We start from the raw sequence: 18547 nt of genomic DNA, 5'->3' as shown, positions 1-18547 counted from the left end.
GCATCTTCGGTATCGATGATACTGGACAGGGTTCCCCCAAATGATCTGTCAACATGCAACTTTTACTCCAGGCCTGCTACATGGGGAACAGAGTGTGGTGAAGCGCGGAAATCCGTGACAGAAAGATGCACCGATCGATCTGCCGGCAATCGCAGGTCAGCAAAGGGGTCAAGGACTGTGCGACTGTGAAGTTGAAGAGCAAGATCAAAAATAAATACAGATCCGAGCTCGATCCGAGGAAGACGGAAGGAAAACGGAGACAACAGCAAATGGTAGATCTCTCGGAGATTGTTCAAGACCCTCGGCAAGGTGTGGAGGGATTCGGGAGCTTCCCCAGGCTGTGATGGCTGTGATGTGAGCGGAGAAGTGAACAGATGCACAAAACAGGCACAAAAGAGGGACTAAAGTGGTCAGCAGTTCCCAACTCCACCAAATACGGTATGCCCGACTCACGTACGTCAAGCTTGCTCTACCACTGATGGCGTACCTTCCCTTACCTTAATCCTCCACCTGCCTCCGCAACACCTCTTTTACCTTCTACTTTCCCCTGCACCAACAACACAACACTTTTCATCAAAGACCGATATCAACCTCCGTCTCTATTATCTGGACTCATCACACTCGCATTTCTTCTCTTCTCACTCACACACAGAAACAAAATGGCCGCCGCAGTGTGCCAAGCGTCATCCTCGATGGCTGCGCGTACCCTTCTCCGCACCACTCCTCGTACCTGTACCCCAATCGCCCGTAATGCCATCAGTCAACGCTCCTTCCAGACGACGAGTAGATTGCTAGAGACGCCTACTGCAGCTTTGCCCGTACGCAAGCCCGTCGGCGCTTTCAGAGGAGGGTGAGTGCACTTTCCTTCCTGTTGCCCGAGTCTCGGCTATTGTGCGACAAGAGTTGCTTGCTCATGGACACGCGAGACCAAACAAGAGGAGGCGTGCGAACAAGAGACCGACGGGAGCATTGGCTGTTGCCGATTGATTGTGTCTTCGTCGGATTCTCTGCCATGAATCACTCATACTGATCGATTTTCCCTTCCCAGTCTCCTCGGCTTCTTGACCGGCTCCACCCTGGCTGGCACTGTCCTCTACTACTACGTTATCGACGAATACAAAGTCTCCAACCAGCTTCTCACCGAGGACATCTACGTATGTCATTCCCCACAACAATTCAATGACGTTGCCGCCGTCTACCATCTTCTTCAACCCATCACCTTCCGCACCCATCCGATCTCAGCCGAACCCGGGCGAGACACAAGACCATTTCACTGACTCAGCATCCCACACAGGCGCTCCAATCCGCAGTCCACAGGATAGAAGGCTATGTCCACACCCTAGAAGAGAAGGTCAAGTAGGCCAGACGCTTGTGAGCCGCTCGAACCACGCCTTCGCTTTCCTTCCGTCCGCAATCACCCACTTCAACAACCTTTCCTACTACTCTCCGTCCGCTTCTATGTCCTGAGACAGACCAATACCTGGCTCCGCCACGCTCCCCGTATGTCCGCTTCAGGCGCAGGAACACTCTCTTTGATCCATCCTCGCTTTCAACCTGCAAGACGACTCTATACACCCATAGAGGATAGGATCATCGGCTATGCGGAGCATATTATCCCCATTCTCTACTCACTCTTCATACCATCCACATCTTTTGCAGGAAGAGCAAAGCAGCAAAGTGGCAATGCAACTTGACATGCAGTGAACAATCGCCGAGGATACCCGGTTCAAGTCTCAAAGAATCATTACCGTGGGGAAGCAGGGGCGTCGGAGTACCGGGCTGGCAGGCGCATCAAGGACTGTGAAAGATTTGGCGAGAGGAAAAATCCTATGTCGCTGTGCGGGAACATGTATGCAAGGGAGGGACCTGGGGAAAATGAAAAAAAGGGGGATAACCCATCAGCCTGCTTTGTCGCCTTGTTTTTCCTGCTCACTTAGCAAAGTGTACGATACCTCGAAACTCAAACGCCCTGTTTCCATTTGTTTTCCTATTTCTTCCAATCCTCGTCTACTCTCGCTCCCCCTTCTTCTCCCCTGACTTCTGACACGATCATTCCATCTTAGACTCAAGCGATAAGTTGCCAGATCATATTCCCCTCATGACCATAAAAATCCGCAGTAAGGAAAGCTAAATGTACTCTCCCAAATCCGAGGAAACCCAACGACCGAACTGACTCAAGTCTGTATGGGTACTGTACCTTACGTTTCGAATCCGGCTGCAATCGAGGGTCTGTCCATGTCTCATTGTCGTTTTGAATCTTCAGATTTCTATCAGTGTATCTTGGAGACGGTCCCTTCCAGTGATTTCCCAGAGGGTTGTTTGGATCTCTTCCTGTTTGCTTGTTCATCGTCCTCTTCATGATCGTCTTCGGGTTCGATGGGGAGGACAGAGTTTCCCTTGTTCCTCCACTGCCTAGACTAGATAGACTGACACACGAAAGATCGATTTTCTTTTGCTCTTGCGTCTTTTCTGTACTGTGTCTGGAACCGTCTCACCTTTTTTACCTGCCGGTGGTCGAATTAAAAGTATATATCGAATATGAACTAGATCAACAACATCACCACCTCATCAATATCACCAGAGAAACAAGCATGGCATAGTTATGCTTGCTCTTCACTTGTCATTCAACGAAGAACTATATCTTGGAGACCGACAAGCCTGTAAACTCCTTTTTTTCTTGTTACTTAAGCTAAAATTACAACAAAACCTCCGCTGCCATAGTTCCCCCTTGGATTCCGAGCTTGTCCATCTCCATGATAATTGTGGTGATGGCCGCCGAAAATCCATATAGAAAAGGAAAAGAGTAAAAGTAAAAAGCATCAGAGAAAAACCCTTCACCCCATCGCTCCATACTCGCTGTGCTGTTCGCTCTGTCTGTTTAGGACTTGGAAGCAGGGAAGATTGTAGCTTCAGGTCAAAACGAATGTGCCTTCTTCATAGTGGAAAGGAACCAAAAATCAAATGTACCACATGCCCTTTGCGATCTGAGCTGTGTTTGGCATGGGCATCAGGAGCTCATACAAAGGCTCCATGTCGGAAGTCGCAATAGTGTCACCTCCCGACTGCCGCTCCTGCTGCTGCTGCTTCTGTTTCGCAGCCAAGGCCTTTTCGTGCGAGTTGGCGCCACCGAAATTCTTGTCGTGGTGGAGAGCACGGTTCGAGGCCAAATGAGCATAGTATACTGCTGGGAATAGCGACACTGGGGTAGTGGCACGAATGTACTGGTAGCAATGTTCGTAGATCAGAGTCTGAAATTCTTCGTTGCTTACGCGCTTAGCAGGATCGCGCTCATTCTCTGTATCACGCTCGTTGAGCAAGATATGGTAATGAACGGGGCGCGCTGTACCCTTGATGGCAGCGTGGGAGCACAGGTAAAAGTCATTCTCACGTGGATGGGTGACTCCAGTCTCGACGAGCGTTCCAGGAAGAGGGTTGCCGTTCCTGTCGCCAGTGCCAGGCTTGGGGAAGAAACGCACATGATGACGCTTCGATGCTACGATGACCACAAACTTGGTAGGGTGGTCAGGCTTGACAGCACGGAGTCTCTGCTGTATGACCTGGACCTCCTGCTCCATGACTTGAGTGAATTGACCTTCGGAAACACCATCGCGGAAGTAGATGATAGTGTCAGGGAATCTTCCTTCGTTGACGGTCTGAACCCACTCCTTGATCAGTGGCATGATGAGTTTGGAAATGTTGTCAGGCTCTATCATCTCCTTGCGATATCCGTTGACCTCACAATTAGCTGCATAGCGAGTAGCAAGCTTGTTGGTGGAGCATGTCACCGCTGCCATAGATGCAACTTGAGATCCAGGTGCCGCGTGAGATACATCCACTCCAATGATGCAAGTGGTGTGCTTCGCGAACAGACCTTTGGGACCCTTTGATGTCTTACCCACAGCTCGAGAAGTGACACCACCAAGCTTTGCATTCAGCTTCATCAAGACATTGGACATGTATTGTGGCTGGCACTTCTGAACGTGCGCCATCTGCATGCACTGAGAAACGACTCCATAGCGACATTCGCATGAGCGCTTGATACGACCATATACCATAGAGTCTTTGTCTGGGAGGATGAAGCACAAAATCTGTGGGCGTGCTTGAAATGTGTTGCCAGTGGTGTTCCAGAGCTCCTCGACACATTTTCCAGGATCCAGGCCAGAGGATGTAATCAAACAGGGAGATTTCTCCACCCTACCACCGTGCGCTTTGTAAGCTGCAATAAAGGAGTTGATGAATCTCTCGACATCCTCTTTCTTTGGTGGGAAACGGCTGGCCACCATGCAGAATCCCCAGGAACGGAGGGGTGCTGGGTTCGGCTCGAGGAACTTCTTGCCTTTGAGGTCCCAACGGCCACTGGTTCTTGGATCAGTAGCTGATTTGTCGAATTGTACACTCGGATTGTCGAGCAGGCGACCCTTGACGATGGTCTGTTGTGGGCTGATCTTCATGCCATATTCCTTGAGATATGGATCTTCAGCCCAGCCGACCATACCAAGGCCATGCTCGATATCGGCCCAGCGATCCTTTGGAGGTGTGACCGCGACCTTGATCATGGATGCAGTCTGGCGATCGTCAAGCTTGAAGGGATAGCGTTGGTTTTCTTCAAGCCAGAGTAGCTCCAAAGGCAAAACAGCCTTTCTGGTCATCATGACAACAGGCCAGTCAGGGTGGGCCAGGCGTAGCTTGTACTTGTCTCTCATGTACTGTTCAATAGAGACACGGGACTTGACAACGCCATCCTCTTTGAGATCGATTTTGTACTGAGACGACGACTGATTAAGGAAGCGATCGATAACATAGTCGTCGCGGGTTCCTTTGCCACGATGAACGCTGTGAACATGCAATTTGCGGAGGCGTCTCGTTTCATTAAACTTGCGCTTCTGCATATTGTCATCCTTGAGGAGCAGGCCAATTTCAGCAGGACCGCGAAGGTTGAGCATGCGGACGAGAACGGTCCACATTTCGCCACCTGTAAAGAAAGTTCCGTTTGCGACATCGACGTTGACCGTCAGCTGAGCGCCTGCAGAGCTATGAGCAATGCGAAGGGACTGGTACACGCCCTTGAATGCTTCGATGCCTCCGCCAAGCTCAAAGCGCTTCTGCCCTTTAGCAAAGAAAGAGCGTTTGATTTGTGTAAATCTCTGGGATGGACCTTCACGCATCAAATGGTCTAGGAAAGTGACGGCCTCGAGGCACTTGTTGGAGAAATCTGCTCCACGAGCGAGATAGGCTGTTAACGATGCAAAGTCGATCTGTCCGGTCTTCTTAATAACAACTCGATGTGTGTTCAGCTTACCATCCCTGCGAGGAGGTTTGCCCTGTTCCGCATCTAAGTCAACTTGTACGCGGATCTCCCTTAACTCTTGCAGGGACCACGCTAAACTGTTGCCATCGAAAATCCATGATTTTTGAACAGGAAGCTCGCTCTGGACGGCATTGGATGCCCAGGCTTTCTTGATGAGGCCACGCTTTTCGGCACCTGTACCAACGAGGACTTGGTACTGTGTGATTTTCATACCAGGCTTGAGAGCGACTGGGAAAGTGTTCAAGCCAACTAGAACTTCGCGGCCGAGGGTGGAGGGCTTATCTGGGCGTTTTGAAAGCGCGGACGTCTGACCTCGTACCATGTTGAAGGCAGCCGCGCCGAGATCCATGTTCCTCATGGCCGATGTAATCTCAGCCTCCGGATTCAGAGGGTTTCGGGTGAATTGAGTCGATGAAGGGGCAGGGTCCGCATTTCCATCGTAGTGACCACCAACGGGGGGGCTGTCAGACTTTCCGCTATGGCTTGGCGAATCGGAAGGTAGAACTGAGTGTGAGGACTTTGTAGTACTCGAAGACGATGCTACATGGCGCTCGGCCTTAGCACGACGGGATTGTGCACCAGCCATTTCTTAGGGTGGCGAGCTGAGCAGGTGTCAGGGTTGTAAAGCAACAAGATGTAGTTGCAATCGTCTTAAAGGTATTCAAGCTTGGTGGTGTAGAGTGCAAGAAGATGGAAGGAGAACAGGAAGAGTTTAGTTTAGTTTAGTTTGTTCAAGTAGTGACTCTGAGGCAAGAAGCAAACGCTTTGGAAGATGTGATGATGACTTACTGAAGTACTGAAGTACTGAGGAACTGCTTGACTGTAGTGAGGTAGTTATCTGTTGACCGCAATCGAAGTTAATACTAGAGTACCGCTGACTCCGTAATGACAAGGTGTCAATGTTTGAATTGTGATGTACGCAAGGAAAGGGATCTTAGTAAAGGGACTGGGGAATAAGGCTGCGGAAGCAACAGCAATCGAGAAATGATCAAGTTGCTGACTGAGGTGGAGTGAAGCTCCGCCAGTCTCAACCTTCGTTGTTGTGACTCGTAGAAACAGCTGAATGAAAGAAGACAATCATTTCACCTGTACCACAGTCTGAAGATGACGGGGCCAGGGGCAATGACAGTGTTGTTCCGTGAGGTCAATGCCCACTCAAAGCAAGGGAGAGACAAACACACCGTCGTAGGTGAGACGTTCAGCAAGCGCAACTGCCAATGGCACTTAATCAATCTCAGCAACAAAATGTAGCTTCAGCCGCAGGAAGTCTTGTTGAAATACTTGCACCGGTCGATGGGAAAAGAGAAGAAAAAGAGATGTGATAAACAGATGAAGTTCCAGTCTGTCCTGCGAAGGAGCACAAAGTGTTGCAAGGTTTAGTGTCAAACAAACAAGAAGAAGAAGAAGAAGAAGAAGGAAAGAGGAATGGACTTCTGAACCAGGAAGGAGCTATCACTACTGAAAGCTTAGACACCTAACTCACCTTGCAGAGCAATAGTGACTTATGAACTCGATTGCTTGAGTAGGTAGTGCCGAGACGAGCATATATACTGTTTACCTCACCTCAGGTATCTTGTCTTTTGTAGAATAGGGTGCTCGGAAAAAGCACATCGTGTTGTCAACCTGCAACCCTGCATAGCAGCTTTCATTCGTGCAGTCTTTCATTCGTGCAGTCTTCGACTTGTACCATGTGATATGGTATCAAATACAAGTGCCCGAATGCTTTCAACATGGATGATTCGATAGAGTCCCTTAGTATGCTGATCTACGTATCAAGAGATACATGTAGGACAGAATGCAATTCGTCGAACGGCATTTCTTATCTGACATTGGATAGCATCAATTCTAGCCAATATGCTTATCAACCGAATCATTCTAGAAGAATAAGGTAGTTAAAGTCAAATACCTGCCAAACACACCTCGTGTGCAGGTAATAATACTTACGGACGTACAGCAAACACAGGTTTGAAAGTCAAGGCTTCGAAACATGCTCAAGCCTACGACTAGCTGTAGTTCCAATGATAGGTAGCTCGGCTGGGAAATGAAACACACAGCCAACGATATACAGCTACGTAAGCCGGTATGCAGTGGTCCATCATGCAGCTGTGTCGGTCCTGCTGGCGCGATACGATTGGTCCGAGGAGGACCTGACCTCCATGGTCATGATTGATCTTTCTGAAGAGGTATGGTACTCATTTCGGAGGTTATGCAACCACACGAGAGACCGGCCTGGACGAAAGCTGCAACCCTGAGTAAGACTTGAGGAAAGTCTAAAAATGAAGAATTAGAGTCTACAAGAGACGTCTGACGCCCCTGACATCGTCTCCACCTTCTTCATGTACAAATGACGAGACGATGGGCGTGTAGTCCCGGGTGCGACAGCTGGAAGCGCACAATTTCTAAAGCTGATAAAACTGAAAAGGGGGTAGTAATACCATGAATGATGAAATCGAAGGAAGAGGTCGACACAGCAGCAGTAGCAGCGCTATGTTCCAGTAAGCATCAAGGATCAACAGGAGCCCGGCACAAGAAGTCTAGCGCTGCGAATGAGGTAGCATGATCCCGCGAGAGCAAGCACCATCCCTGTTGTTGGAGACTAGCTTTCAACTATCAGGATCACGAAGAGTGGCGGATGACTTCTGAGGAAGCTATCTATGCGATAATGTAAGGTATGGTCATTCGCGTGAAATTGAGGTTCAGTATTATTCAAGGTTATGGCTGTGGCACGGACCAGTAAGTTCTAGTAGCAGATCTCCAGATTGGCCAAATTGTGTGGATTATTGTTCACAAGATACTTTCCACTTTAGTGTAGCACGAGAGCATGGTTCACATTGTATGATGAAAATATGGCAGAGACAAAGCGGCTGATTTGAAGACGGACCAACTATTGAGTTTCTAATGTCCCCAACAAGCAGGGTCATTTTTTGTTAAGAATATTGGGAGCCTCATCTGCCTCACCAAGCTCTTCGTTTTATGTTGGGTGGTGGTTTTGAATTTTGTATAGAGATCGAAAAGCCGTGGTCTTCTGATCCGAGAGATTGCGCCTTGCCATGCTATCAACCCGCATCCACAAATGCCGATTCCATCCCGCTTTCCAGTGCGTGAATAGTACAAAGAAAAAAAGTAAATCAGTGGGGAGCTGCTGCTGCCCAACTACTGTACTCGAATGTTTCAGCATCACTGGTCAGGTAACGGAAGTACCTACCTTCCGTAGCCGTATCCAGCGTACGCGCCCGCCTGTTGGCCTCCATACGCTGAAGGAGCCCCGCCTGAGTAACCACCATAAGCTGACGGAGCAGGAGCCTGGGCCCCACCGCCGACATTAGCTCTGCTAAGATCAATGTTCCTCATGATGTCGACCATACGTGCTGGATCCAGTTTTGGTAGCATGGCGTTCCATGTGCTCGCATTGGGGATGATTCCCAGGAGAACATTAACCTCCCTAGGCAGAGGCTTCGCTTGCTGTACCGACTGACCTCCATAGACCTCGGCTCTCTGTCTCTGCTGCTGTCTGCGTCCTGCGGCACCCTTGAGTGGGGACTCTCCCCTGGCGAGTTTTCGAGCAGGCTGTTCCACGTCACTGTCCGCGCCAGCGTCGAACGGCCGTTTAGGGGACTGTAGGTAAGAAGACTGTGTGGCCGTAGCTGCGACAGTTGGAGGAGCCGCGGGCTGCGGTATGGGAACTTCAATGCTAGCCACAGGCACATTTGAATAGGCGGACTTGGGCCTTAGCTGGGTGGCGGGTGAGATGATCGATCGGAAAGTGCAGGGATTGAAAGTCTGTTCACCGGTGCCATTGTGGAAGCGGCGAGAGAAAAGGGCAAGCGATGGGTCCGACGGGAAGAGGTCCCTCATGCGCTTCTCGAGTTTAGTAATTTGAGACAGATCACCATATTGGGATTCATGATCGTGCATGAAAAGGTAAAGCGGTCTCGTCTTGAGGATACCCTCTGGCTTGGAAGCCAGTTTGCTGACGGTGGTTTCGAACACAGCACGAGCATCTAGTACATTAGTAATCAGTAATCGACGCATCAAGAACAACATCTCTCAGACTTACTTGTGATATCGTTGATGGCTATCAAGTGCTTCAAGTACTCGAGGGCAAACTCTTCATCATCCGGGAAGAGCTTGATGCCACGCTCGAAGATCTTGGTAGCAGATATGTCCTTGTAGCAGTGATGCTCAAGTAAAGCGGCTGCAACATATACATCGCTTGAAAGTCTGCCTCTCTTGCGAGCTTCGGCGAATATGCCACGGAGACCGAGGACAAGGCCATCAGGCTTGCCCTTGCCTTGTATGCGACGGAAGGCGCGCATCAACGCAACCCATACATTTGAGAGCAATTTGGACAGATCTTTGATCTGTGCTTTCGTTCCCTCCTTCACAGCCTCGATTTGCTTTTTCTTCTCGGCCTCTCTTGTGAGGATCTGGGGCTTCGCTCCAGCATCTTCATCGTCTTCGTCCTTCAACTCGGGCGTAGGCTCGCGCGACAGTGGTGGTAGTGAAGCGTAGTACTCCTCTACGGCTGCAATATTTTTCGGCTCGCGCTCCTTTGTCTTGTTGACCATGGCGTAGATGGCTGAGAGGCAAGTGTCGTAAGGCTCTCGGAGAGCATCACCCTTCTTCTTGAGTCCTTCTTCGCCCTCCTCGTTGGGCAGATTTTGTTCGATGCGATCCGCCCTCTTAAAGCATAACAGACAGCTCTCCGGGTTGGCAGCAATGCCCTGAGCCAGGAAATCGTCGCCTTCGGCATCCATGCCCTCAGAGTAACACCATTCGGCTGCGTCGCACCAAATTTGAGGCCAGAAACGAAGAGCCATGACAGCTTGTCTGTAAGCGTAGATGACACGATCACGATAGGCCTTGATATCTTCATCCTTGAGGGCGACTGGGTCCTCTTCTTTCTCCCATTGAATCCACTTTTGCCAAATTTCGACTTGCTGGTGGAACTCCTCATCTCCAGCGAATCCAGGAGCAGGAGGGAGAGGGGGTAAAGTTGTACGCTTAAGGTCCTTGGTGATGTTCTGGAGCTGAGTGTAGGCGCCGCGAGCGGTCATGTAGGCAGGCGACTTCTCCTGCAATGTCTTCCTTCCAGTGGCCTTGTTCAGGCCAGTCTCGAACAGATCATATTCCTTCCATAAGGTTTGGACCAGGGCGTGGGGAACAGTGACGGCACGCTGGTAAGCCTTTCGGACGGTGTCCATCTTTTGAGCATCCTGCCAGCCAGTTCCTCCAACATTACCCGGGCCATCCTTGATGAAGTTGATGTAGTCGCGCCAGATCGGGGCCGAGTCCTTGTCGATACCGACGACGTTCAACACGAATTCATAGCCGGAATTAATGATATTGCGAGCGGTGCCGGTGGTGTCAGTCATTACGTTGTTGCGACGCCGGATGTAGTCAAGGTAGATACACCAGAGCTGAACATTGTGATTCTTGAGCAGTGCCTTGCTAAAGATCTGCTCGAGGTGGAAAAAGTCATCAATCTCAAGCTCCATGTTGGCAAAAGCAACCCATTGCTCGCCCTGTAACAAAGTCAGCACAAGCGTTGCGGGGCGGAGAGGATGTAGGAAAACTGACAGCGGTAGGAAAGACTTCGAAGAAGCGTTCATAAACCTGACGAGCGTCTTCAAGCTTGTTCTTTTGCCTGTACAGAGCGATGAGCTCGAGCCATGCGTTAATGTCACCCTTGGGATCTTCAGCGATCCGATCTTCCAACTTGCCAATCTGGTCTTGGGGAAGGCGAGGTTTCAGATGAGAAGATGGGGCTGGAACAGAAGAAAAGCTGGACTGAGGTACAGGAGTGGCAGCCTTGACATCAGCAGCAGCAGAAGCAGCAGCAGGAATAGACTGGGACTGAACAGCAGAGGGAATGGGGGTAGAGACAGAATCAGCGGAAGCAGTGCCATTTGGAACCACGTCTGGGGGATCCAAATCTTTTGGAGCATTATGTACTTGAGTATTAAGCTGAGATGGAGCAGGGGCTTCAGAGGCTTGGGGAGATCGGAGAGGAGTGCTTTGGCTTGCTACGGCTAAATCTCCATTTCCATTTGTACCATGATGCGCAATGGCATTCTGAGAATCCTCCTCATCGTCGTCGTCATCATCATCTTCCTCGATGAAGCCACCAATAGCCTTCGGCTTCTGTGCAGCCTGCGTGGCAGAGTTGGGCTGGGCGGATGCGGTGCGAGAGGGCGCTTGCGACGGAGGCTGGGAGGGAAGGTCTGACGGCGGCTGTTGTTCTGGCTGCTGCGAGGCTGCAGCTTGGGGCGCAACAGCAGGTTGAGGAGTGGCCGAGGGGACAGCTTCTTCGGGAGCGTCAGGCATGAAACTAGATGGATCATAGTCGTCGTCGTCGTCTTCTTCTTCTTCTTCTTCTTCTTCCTCTTCCTCTTGCTCATCTTGTCCTGCTGCTAGTGATTCATCTTGTTGCTCCTGCTGTTCCTCCTCTTGTTCTTGCAGCGGTTGAGCTTGATGCGCAGGATCGTACTCGTCGCCACCTAGCGAGGCCAGGAATGCGGCTTCACCTTCCATGGCTGCCTAGGATGTGGGACCGTTGTCGTGTCCAGGACCAGAATGCGCAAAGGCGGCAGTCGCGCCGTCGCAGAATGCTGCAGGTCGACGGTCCTCACTTATCCTACCTGTGTTTGCGTCGAAGCAAAGAGACAGCAGAGATCCGCCAACTAATTCGAGATGGATAAGCGCAAGCTCTTAAAGATCAAGGCTCGCGTTGTATGGAGGTAAGAGATCTGGACAGGAAACAGAGTGAAAGTCAGAGGAAGATCGGATGAAGCTTGACATTAACAAATGAACGATGAACGAACGAAGCGCGATGAATGGCCAGATGCACGCCAAGCCTACTTTCTGCAGTGCTGGCTGTACCTTAACCTTACTGCCGGAGCTGCACAGCATCGGTTTCGGACACTCCCGAAACACCGACCTGACCAGTGACCAATGACGTCGATTATATGCCCTGTCCTTGAGCTTGTACCCTTTGTGTTCGTTGTCAGTGAGGAAGCAATAAACATAAGGTACGGTACGGGATCACTCGAGACATGTGAAGAGCACAACTGCTTTTATTCTGTATAGAGCCATTTTCTCGGTTGTGTCAGTTCGAGTGACACTGAAAAGCCGCAGAGGGTTTTTTCCCAGGACCGTCACACTCTGTACACATCCATTGCAATAGCCGCATCTTATACTTCGCGCTCCTTCTCTATTGGGTTGCGATTACTGCCGCATACGAGCTACCTACCCACCTACTTTATCCATAAGATACTGAACATACCGGAATCTCTGGAGCCTGTCCGTCACGCAGAATAGTCGCCGAAATGAATCCAACGATATCGCTGCCGCGACAACACTCCAATGCCTCATTCGGTCCTGTCCCTCCATCACGGCGAGATCGACGACGGATGCCACGATTCTTCAAGAGACTATTCAAGTTCCCACAGATGGACTTCGAGATGGCGATATGGGAAATGACCAGCTTGATAATAGCGCCCAAAAAGGTCTTCAGATCAATATACTATCAAGTGCGTCATTCTTGTCTTGCCAATAGAACATGTATCACAAACTTAGGATCGCATCACTAATGGTATTCTTAGAAACGTAGGCATTGCATCGCTGACCACTGGGACCATCGCTTTGGGCAATATACTAAGAGTTCTTCTATATTACAGAAACGCGAAATACATGGCATAGACCCGATCCGTCTTTTACTTACCTTCTCTCATTCTTCCTCCTCTTGACCGCACTGTCCTGGGGTCTAGCGTACGCCGACGGGGTTGGCAAGACCTTGCGCATTACTTTTGTCTTTGTCTTCATCCACTTCCTCGCCACCTCTCTCATCGTCGCCACCGCAGCGTACTTCTTCGTCGGAAAACTACTGGGTCCCGGCGTTGCTGGCCTGCCGGGGCGAAGCAGGAGACAAGGTCTATTTGGTCCTCCTGGAAACGAGGCAGCCGAGGCACTGGAATTCGGCTATTGTTTCGACGTGCGTGCATGGCATCTGTCTCTTCGACATCTTCATCTATACTGACATATTTCTGGTCCTACAGGTGGCTATTCGAGCTTTCCTACCCGTATGGTTCTTTCTCTACGTCGTACAATTCATCCTGATGCCGCTCATCGCGCGGGATTACTGGCTCTCGCTATTCGTCGGAAACTCACTTTACCTACTCGCATTTGTATACTACTTTGTCATCACCTTCCTGGGCTACAACGGTGAGTTTCATCATTTTGGCGCAGGCCCCTATCTCGCCGTTCTTGATTTACAAGACAAGACTAACGTATACGAAAGCCCTCCCTTTCCTGCACCATACCCAGCTTCTCCTGTCTCCAGTCGCCATCATGACGGTCCTCTGGTTCGTGAGCCTGTTCGGTCTGAATCTGCCCAAGCATTTCGCGCCTGTGTTGTGGGCAGGCGCAGATCTAAGGAAAGCTGTTTGAGGAGAACGGTTGGCATGGCGTGTAGGAATATAGCATTATTGGTTCCAGGGGTGATCTTGCATTTATACATATATACAGCGGGTCACTGAACAGAGAAGTCTCGATTATTCGATTCGCAACTTCGTTCTCAGCATGGACTAGGTAGGCTTTGCATTTGAAGTGTACATCTCACTATAGCTTGTCTCACCGTGGTTGCAAGTCATTGATGAAACAATTACAGGGACTCGCCGGAGAATGCGTAGGAGTGGAAAAGGTGATTGGTTTTTGTATTGCCTCTCCTTTCAGAAGCAATCTCCTGTCCTGGCTGTCCTCCCGTCCTATATACAGCTATAACTACAATCCATGCGCTAGCGTGGAATATATGTTCGTACATCTGATCCTCTTCTTACACTTATCCTTGCCCCTACCAACATCCACAGCAAAACCCACTAGATCTGCAAAGTCCGCTTCTCGACCTTCTCCTCGTACGTCTGGACCTGGTCGCCGACCTGGAAATCCTCCCAGCCGTCGAAGCCCATACCGCACTCGGTGCCCTTGCGCATCTCCGTCACGTCCTTTTTGACGTTTTTCAGGGATGAGAGGATGCCTGTTTCTTGCAGTCAGTATATCGGGGGTTTTTTTTTGGAACAGAAAGGTGAAAAGTGAGTGTAGATGGGAAAAAGAAAAGAAAGAAAAAAACTCACCATCGTAAATCTTCTTCTCCCCTCTCAACACTCTGACGCGCGAACCCCTGCCGACGGTTCCGTTTCGGACCTTGCAGCCCGCGATGCGCATCTTCTTCCTGCCCCCGACGCCAATCTCGAACGCCATGGACACCTCTGCTTCGCCCGCCACGCGTTGGCTCTTGACCGGCGGCAGTTTGTCCTCGAGCACGCTCTTGACGTCGCCTACGATGCGGTAGATGACGTTCTCCTCGACAATTCTGACGCCGCGTTTCTCCGCTTTGCCGCTCATCTCCGGGTTTGCAGGCAGGTTGAAGGAGATGATGTGGCCGGAGGCTGCGGCGGCGTGTTCGATGTCGAATTCGGAGATGGGGCCGACGCCGCTGCGGAGGAGCGTCGGTGAGCATAATGGGTTGCTCATCTGGAGGAGGTAGGCTGTGACTGCTTCGACGGATCCCGAGACGTCGGCTTTGACGATGAAAGGCACGGTTTGGTGGCCTGGTGCTGATGTCGTCGAGTCGTCTGCGTTTGCGCTGCTTCCTGCATCTTGGCCAGTTGTGGTCGACGCTTGGCCATCCTGATCATTAGCGGCTGCTTTGGCCGCTTCGGCTGCGAGTCGCTCGCGCTCACGTTTGTCGGCCTCGAGACGTCGGACTTCGTTGATCGCTTCCATGTCCTCGGCCATCTTCGTACGCTCTTCGATTTCTTCGCGGTAGGCTACGACGTCTGTCGCTTTCTGCTCGTTGGGTGCTTGTAGCGCCTCGTCTCCTGCAGCGGGCTGGCCTTTCCATCCATCGACTTCGACGGGTGTGCCGGGGCCGGCTGAGGCGACGGCCTTGCCAGCTTCGTTGCGCAGAGTGCGGACTCGGGTCCAGGTCTTGCCTGCCACGATGATGTTTCCTGGAGAAAGCGTACCGCGGCGTACGAGCATCGTAGCTACGCGACCGGCTTTGCGGGTGGTGGCTTCAATGACCCATCCCTCGACGGGTCCAGTGGTGTCGGCGCGATGGTCCAAGATCTCAGACAGGGTGGAAATGTTGTCCTCGAGATCCGCGATGCCTTCTCCTGTCTTACCACTAACGGGCACGACTTGAGTGTCGCCACCAAAGTCTTCAATCTCGACACCATGACGTGCCAGATCTTGCTTGACACGCTCGATGTTGGCCTCTTCCTTGTCGATCTTGTTGATGGCGACAATGATCGGGACGTTGGCTGCTTTGGCATGCTTGATGGCTTCGATGGTCTGAGGCTTGACCGAGTCGTCGGCAGCGACCACCAAAATGATGATGTCTGTCACGTTAGCACCGCGCTTGCGCATCTCGAGGAATGCCGCGTGCCCTGGAGTATCGAGGAATGTGATGGTCTTGCCGCTTGACAAGGCGACACTGAAAGCGCCGATGTGTTGTGTGATTCCACCATGCTCCGTTGCGGCCACAGAAGATTTGCGGAGGAAATCGAGGATAGTAGTCTTGCCGTGATCGACGTGACCCATGATGGCGACGACTGGTGGTCGAGTGGGCAGAAATTCGACGTCCTCCACGTCTGGCCGCGCTTTAAGATCACGTTCCCCTGCTTCTTCCCCTTCAGCATCACCAAAGGTGGGATCGAAGTTGTACTCCATGGCTATAAGACTCGCATTTTCTGCAGTCATGATGTGATCGTGAGTGTAGGTGGTGAAGCCAAGCTCTTCCACCTTGGTGATGAAGTCTTCGTACCTAATGCCCAAAGTCTGGGCAAGATTAGATACACTGATGAACTCAGGCAGGTGGATTGGTGTCAGCTCTTCCGCCTTTCTCGCCTGTCTGGCGGCTAATCTGGCAGCTTCTTTCGCGGCCTTGTCCTTCTTAGCCTGGCGAGCCTTCTTGCGTTCCATGCGACGGGCACGCGCGTCTTCCATGTCTCCGAAGCTGAGTTCAGGGTCGTCGTCTTCGAATGAAGCACGGCCACGGCGGCCCTTCCTTGGTCGGTCGTCATCATCATCCTCTTCTTCTACGAAGCGGCTGCGACGAGCTTTGGAAGGCTTCTCAGGTTCCATCTCGTCTTCACCACCATATCGTCCGCTGCGACGAGGAGCGCGCGCTGGTTCCTCCTCGGGTGCAGGCTGACTGGAGAATTTCTTGGCTGGCTTGTTGACACGTCTTCGAGAGGAAGACACATCTTCGTCATCGTCGTCGACATCGTCCTTGTCTTGCTGTTCGCCTTTGGTCCACATATTGCCCTCTGTATCAACTCTGCGGATCAGAGAGCCACCATTCTGTCTTTGGCGCAGATTTTGTCGAGAGCTCTGCTCAGCAGTGCCAGAATCCGCGCCTCGATCAAATGAGGTAGAGTTACGATTACTCGTCTGATTCCTGGATGGGATATCAGGACAGTTTCTTGCAATGTGACCTGGCTTGCCACAAGAAGCACAAGTCCTAGACTCTGCTCTTTCGCGGCGAACGAGGGGCTTGGCGGGCTCAAAGGCAACATTGTTGAGGTCGAGATTGCTAGAGGATCGACGGCGCCGATACTCTTCGAATTTGGCATCGATGTCCTGCGGTGTTCGAATAGATGAAGGGCCATTGTCCTCCTGGGGCTGCACTTGCGCATTATTGTTCCGGCGCAGTATGCTCCAATTAGATGAGACCTCGGGATCAAAAGGCTCTGCGTTGCTTTCGCGTGTCGAGTGGTTGTCTGACATTATGATTCTATACTCGCTCCTTCGTTGCCCACCGCGATCACGTCTGTCGGATTCCCTAGGACGCTGCGTAGAGGGCTCCGTTGCTCCATTGTTTGCGTTTTGTCTTCGATCAATGCTTCCGAACGGGTTGTATGCCACAGTTTGGTTAGATTGTGGCGGAGGAGCGGATGGGGTCGTAGCCTGAGGTTTGGGCTGAGTCTTGGCTAATGCTTGTCGGCTCGCATCCAGCTGACCAAACAAAGATGCCGAGACGCTGCTCTCGGTGGCATCAGGACCTGAAGGGGCTGACGGAAACGAGCTCTGATTATCTTTCGCTTCGGTAGAACGAGGTGGTAGAGCAGCTCCCCATGATGGCCCGCTCGGAGTCAGAGACGATACAGCGGGCTGAGCAGGTGCGCGCATCCAGGCCGGGGCTTGTACTGGAGGCGTCGACACAGGCGCTGCCTGTTGTGTCACGTCGACGCGTTGTGTAGGATCATAGCCTCTCCTGTTTGAATTCCTGGATGCTGGGATGCGTTGTCCCGAACCTTCATTGTGTCTGTTTTGCCCTGCATGATTCGAAGGCGCAGCTCTACCGCTCTGATTGACATTGACTCGACTGATCCTTGGGCCAGCATTTGTCCGTGAATTGCCAGATGACCTCGTAATGTCCGGACGATTGGCTGCTCTTTCCTCAGCTCTTCTCAAAGCGTCTCGCTGGGCCTGCTCCGTCCGCTGCTGAGCCTCTAATGCCTCACGCGCTGCCTTGCCTGCATCTGGAAAAGCAAAGGACTGAGAAGCGATAGATCTCCGAGGGGTCTGGCCGGTCAGAGGTGAGTTTCTGTTGTTCGAGCCATGCTGTGATACCGAGGTCTGAGGTCTGGTCTGTGGATCTGCAGTCGTCGTTGCCGAAAGACTTCTCCTCTGCGCATATGAGATTGATCCAGCCGAGCGCGTTGCTACCACATCGCCACTAAGATGACATGCACAGAATACACACACGCTTTGGCTTGAGGACGTTTGCTGGGAAGTGAATGTCAGTAGAAAGTCGAGACGGAGGATAGCGGAGGCAAAATGCATGTGTCACTAACCCTTGGCAACTTTACGTTGCGCATAGTCCAGTCGTACTGTGTCTCCTATAAAACACCACTACTGTCAATAGTCCCTTTCGACAGTCAAGTCACAGTATGTGGAAATATAAGAAGATAAGTTGGAGGCGACGGAGTTACAAGTTTCATGTGCGGCCAACTTCGCTGGACCCTTGAACTTTCATCACCGCCCGGGCTTCCTTTTGTAACGATATAGTGAATCAAAGCACGAGTATGACACCACTACGAAGGATACGATCTCAGACACACAGGACATCGATCAGATACTGCGGCCGATGGAGATATGATGTTTGTTCGAAATTCGAAACGGTGCACTTGGGCCCCTTTCTATCGTGGTAGCCGACCATCTGACCAACAGTCG

The 18547-nt window shown here is 51.4% G+C and overlaps 5 protein-coding genes across 5 annotated transcripts; 2 read left to right on the top strand and 3 right to left on the bottom strand.

The window, feature by feature from the left end:
• Nucleotides 1-692: 692 nt before the first annotated feature.
• Nucleotides 693-1360, top strand: AAFC00_006701 (uncharacterized protein; the record flags this gene model as incomplete). Its single annotated transcript, XM_069346693.1, has 3 exons — nucleotides 693-850; nucleotides 1049-1154; nucleotides 1295-1360. The coding sequence occupies 3 exons, from the start codon at nucleotides 693-695 to the stop codon at nucleotides 1358-1360; spliced, it is 330 nt and encodes a 109-aa protein (XP_069199570.1).
• A 1597-nt stretch (nucleotides 1361-2957) lies between these two features.
• Nucleotides 2958-5894, bottom strand: AAFC00_006700 (uncharacterized protein; the record flags this gene model as incomplete). Its single annotated transcript, XM_069346692.1, has 1 exon — nucleotides 2958-5894. The coding sequence occupies one exon, from the start codon at nucleotides 5892-5894 to the stop codon at nucleotides 2958-2960; it is 2937 nt and encodes a 978-aa protein (XP_069199569.1).
• A 2615-nt stretch (nucleotides 5895-8509) lies between these two features.
• AAFC00_006699 (uncharacterized protein) lies at nucleotides 8510-11842 on the bottom strand (the record flags this gene model as incomplete). Its single annotated transcript, XM_069346690.1, has 3 exons — nucleotides 8510-9309; nucleotides 9366-10833; nucleotides 10889-11842. 3 exons carry the CDS (start codon nucleotides 11840-11842, stop codon nucleotides 8510-8512), a joined length of 3222 nt encoding a protein of 1073 aa, XP_069199568.1.
• A 937-nt stretch (nucleotides 11843-12779) lies between these two features.
• On the top strand, nucleotides 12780-13756 carry AAFC00_006698 (uncharacterized protein; the record flags this gene model as incomplete). Its single annotated transcript, XM_069346689.1, has 4 exons — nucleotides 12780-12840; nucleotides 12988-13301; nucleotides 13366-13531; nucleotides 13608-13756. The coding sequence occupies 4 exons, from the start codon at nucleotides 12780-12782 to the stop codon at nucleotides 13754-13756; spliced, it is 690 nt and encodes a 229-aa protein (XP_069199567.1).
• A 428-nt stretch (nucleotides 13757-14184) lies between these two features.
• On the bottom strand, nucleotides 14185-18192 carry AAFC00_006697 (uncharacterized protein; the record flags this gene model as incomplete). The annotated part of the gene is made up of 3 exons (XM_069346688.1): nucleotides 14185-14342; nucleotides 14440-18100; nucleotides 18169-18192. The coding sequence occupies 3 exons, from the start codon at nucleotides 18190-18192 to the stop codon at nucleotides 14185-14187; spliced, it is 3843 nt and encodes a 1280-aa protein (XP_069199566.1).
• Between the last annotated feature and the right edge of the window lie 355 nt (nucleotides 18193-18547).

Source organism: Neodothiora populina (assembly GCF_041146345.1).
Source record: "Neodothiora populina strain CPC 39397 chromosome Unknown canker_contig_8, whole genome shotgun sequence".
Taxonomy (NCBI): Eukaryota; Fungi; Ascomycota; class Dothideomycetes; order Dothideales; family Dothioraceae; genus Neodothiora; species Neodothiora populina.
This window is presented reverse-complemented; position numbering and strand designations above follow the sequence as displayed.